Genomic DNA, 3058 nt, shown 5'->3' with positions numbered 1-3058 from the left:
AAAAATGAAGTCATTAGTGCAGAAACAAATATAGAGAGCGAGGCAAAGATAAACATGTCAATATGCACTGTTCTGAACAGATGGCTGCTTTTCCAAATAATCACAGACTTCAAGGGCAGGCCTGAGGGAGCTCAGTCTCTTTCCCATGAGTCTCTGCTGTTAAGGTTTTGTTTACAAAAAGACAAACATTTTCTCATCTTCCTTTCACCCTTTCTCATGCTCACTAAAGAGAGGTCATGTTATCTCTGCAATTTTGGGGATTTCTATAACGCTTAATGTCTAATGCACATAAATGTATAACTTTGTTCTGCTCTTTATCGCGTGCTAATAAATATGTCTATCAGTGTCTTTAAAGAATATATAAAGGTTCATGAAAATTTTCTTTAATAAAAAATATAGAAAAGATCCTACATCCTACAAGTTTAGTTTTCTCTATTATTATTCTTTTTTTTTATTATTATTGTGTATTTAGACTAGTGAGGCACAAGGACATCTCAGCATCTTCTTGAAAATAGTTGAGGCAACATCTGTGACATGTTCAGAAGTCTGGTCCATCCTTCTTCAGGTTTTTGTAGTCTGTGTTAATGGCCACAAACTAAGAAGGAAAAATAGAAAACATACAACATCGATTTGTTTGGCAGGTGGACATTGATGTTATATGCATTTATTGAGTAGCATTTAGTTTTCATTATCCATTGTGCTGAGGAGACCCATGATCTACTGGGCAAGTCAGACCACCTCATGTGCCTCAATTCAGACCATCAGGGAATTAACACAGGAAATACCAAAACATCCTGTTCTACACTAATGAAGCCGCATGGTTGAGAAGTGAAACGTTGTGAAATTCTTAAAATTTAGAATTTTTTAATGATCTGTGAGTCTTATTTGGGCTTCTGTTTCTGATTCTGACACATCTATGAACAATCATCAGCTTCCTAGTTACTTAAAATGCAGCTGTGATTTAATGTTTGCAATAATAACTTGCTAGAGGAGAGAAAGGTGGTGATTACTGCAGCCCCTATTCGTGTCCCCCGCTATTTCAATGCAACTAAAACCTGCTCTTTTTAAGTTTACAAATAAAAAATAACAAATTTATAAAAAAAACTATAATAAAAATAACTTAAAAAGTAAATAAATATTTAACACTGCTTATATGTTGTCAACAGTGGTCTTAAATACCTTGTACTGGTAGCTTGGACTGAGCTTATTCCAGGGCTCAGGGTTGCTTCTCTTGTTCCAGCTGCAAAGATAAAACAACATCTCAAATAAACCTTTTATATATTTTTTTTTTATTTAGTACTGGGACGAAATTGACTACTAACTAAATAACTATAGTTATTAAACATTTTCAGTGGCATTAATGTTTGGTTTTCTCTTTTTTTTCTTGTCATTACTCAGTATGAGTCAACATTGTCAGATAAAATAAAACAATACATTAAATAATTAATATAAATATTGTCAAACCTAGTATTTATTTAAGTGAATGAATGAAGACTATAGGATGGTTTTGAATTGTTTTTTTTTTAGCTCCACTTATTGAGTTGTGAGACAGAAAACATTCTTGATGCTTGTGCTGTTGACAAAACAACTTGATTTGCATATGATACATTTATTGCAACTGCTGTTTAATTTTTAAGGTGTTTATGGAAATAGGACAAAATTAATGATCAAAAAATAAAAATAAAAAACGTCCCAGTGTCTAAAGTTAGTTAATAAGCTTTACCCGTTAATGAGATTTGTTTAATGTAATAATTTCCTTACGTGACATGAGGTCCTCTGGCAAGACGAAACAAATAAAGAAACGCTCCACCCATGCCCAGACAGATGAAGAAAAACTGTGGGATGAGCTGTGAAAGATGATATGATTTAATAATAGCTCTCTTTCAAAGTGCCGTAAAACAAAATGTTCTTTGTGTAGTCATATCAGAAGTTTGAATAGAATTTTATTTTTATTTTATCAGAAAAAAACAATAAGATCACTGGTGTCATAGATCCAGTTGTTCTATTTTCAAGCTTTCGTGTTATGTTTTATTTTTAATGTTTGAAGAGCATCCACAGTAGATAAGCATATTACTACTACACTTTAACTCAGTAATGTTTTCAGTTGCTCAGTTGTTAAATAAAAATAGAATAAAAATAAAAAGACATTTAATCCCACTGACCATGCAGTACTATTTTATTTATTTTATTATCCTGAGCACTCAAGGAGATATTTCTGCATGATTTCTAGGAACCTATTCAAAGGAGCTGATTGTTTATTAAATAAAAATTAGTATTTTTAGAAAACAGGTTTAAAATACTCACTCCTGGATGTTTCTTGACCTGATCTCGGACTTTCCGCAGCATCTTTACTGGAGAATAAAGAGCAGAACTGTGTGTCTCTCTACGTGTGTTGCAGCTGCTATGAAAGGGGGTGGGGATAAATGGGAGGCTGCTCAAGCTCAAGGAAAGAGGGAAAGATCAAGAGAGAGAAAGGGGGAGGATGTGAAACCACAACACTTGTTTTTTTTTTTTTTTTTTTATTAGCAATTACATAGTGACACTTAGGGTGTGGTGTATTCACACCTTGAAAGTCTGCTAGTTCACTTGCTTTGGTCCAGATCAAATACAATGTTGATTTTTTTAGTCTGATCCGGTTTGCTTTCACACTGCCATTTTTTGCAAGTGGACCAGAAATTGTAAACAAAAACCACATGTGTGCAAAGATCATCCATTCATTGTACATAAATTATCAAGCAGGGAAAAACAGGAAGTGCAAAAAAAAAAAAGGTTTATCATGAGATATTCGAAGTTAAACTGTGTTAAACTGAAACTGAAGTTGACTGTGGTAACTGAACTCCGGAGGTTGTTCGGAATCAACCCTGTAGCCACCATATTAACTTCTGTGGATAGTTGGATCCCGGGATGAGAGATATAGACATTATGGAAAAGAAGTGTTGTTCCATGATGATAGGTGTTGTTGCTGGAGGCACATTTTTATTGCATGGTTATATAATGTGACTCTGTCGTAGGAGAAAGGATGGTTGCTGCTTTGACAGAATGTCTGACGTGAAGGATT

General features: G+C 33.9%; 1 protein-coding gene across 1 annotated transcript; it reads right to left on the bottom strand.

The window, feature by feature from the left end:
* Positions 1-387: 387 nt before the first annotated feature.
* On the bottom strand, positions 388-2401 carry ndufa4l2a (NDUFA4 mitochondrial complex associated like 2a). The gene is made up of 4 exons (XM_052607139.1): positions 2305-2401; positions 1762-1847; positions 1180-1240; positions 388-595 (listed from the first exon to the last, which is right to left on the bottom strand). Exons 1-4 carry the CDS (start codon positions 2344-2346, stop codon positions 539-541), a joined length of 246 nt encoding a protein of 81 aa, XP_052463099.1. The 5' UTR covers positions 2347-2401; the 3' UTR covers positions 388-538.
* Between the last annotated feature and the right edge of the window lie 657 nt (positions 2402-3058).

Source organism: Carassius gibelio, chromosome A9 (genome assembly GCF_023724105.1).
Source record: "Carassius gibelio isolate Cgi1373 ecotype wild population from Czech Republic chromosome A9, carGib1.2-hapl.c, whole genome shotgun sequence".
Classification (NCBI taxonomy): Eukaryota; Metazoa; Chordata; class Actinopteri; order Cypriniformes; family Cyprinidae; genus Carassius; species Carassius gibelio.
Note: the sequence above shows the minus strand (reverse complement) of the source record. Positions and strands in the feature narration are given on the sequence as shown.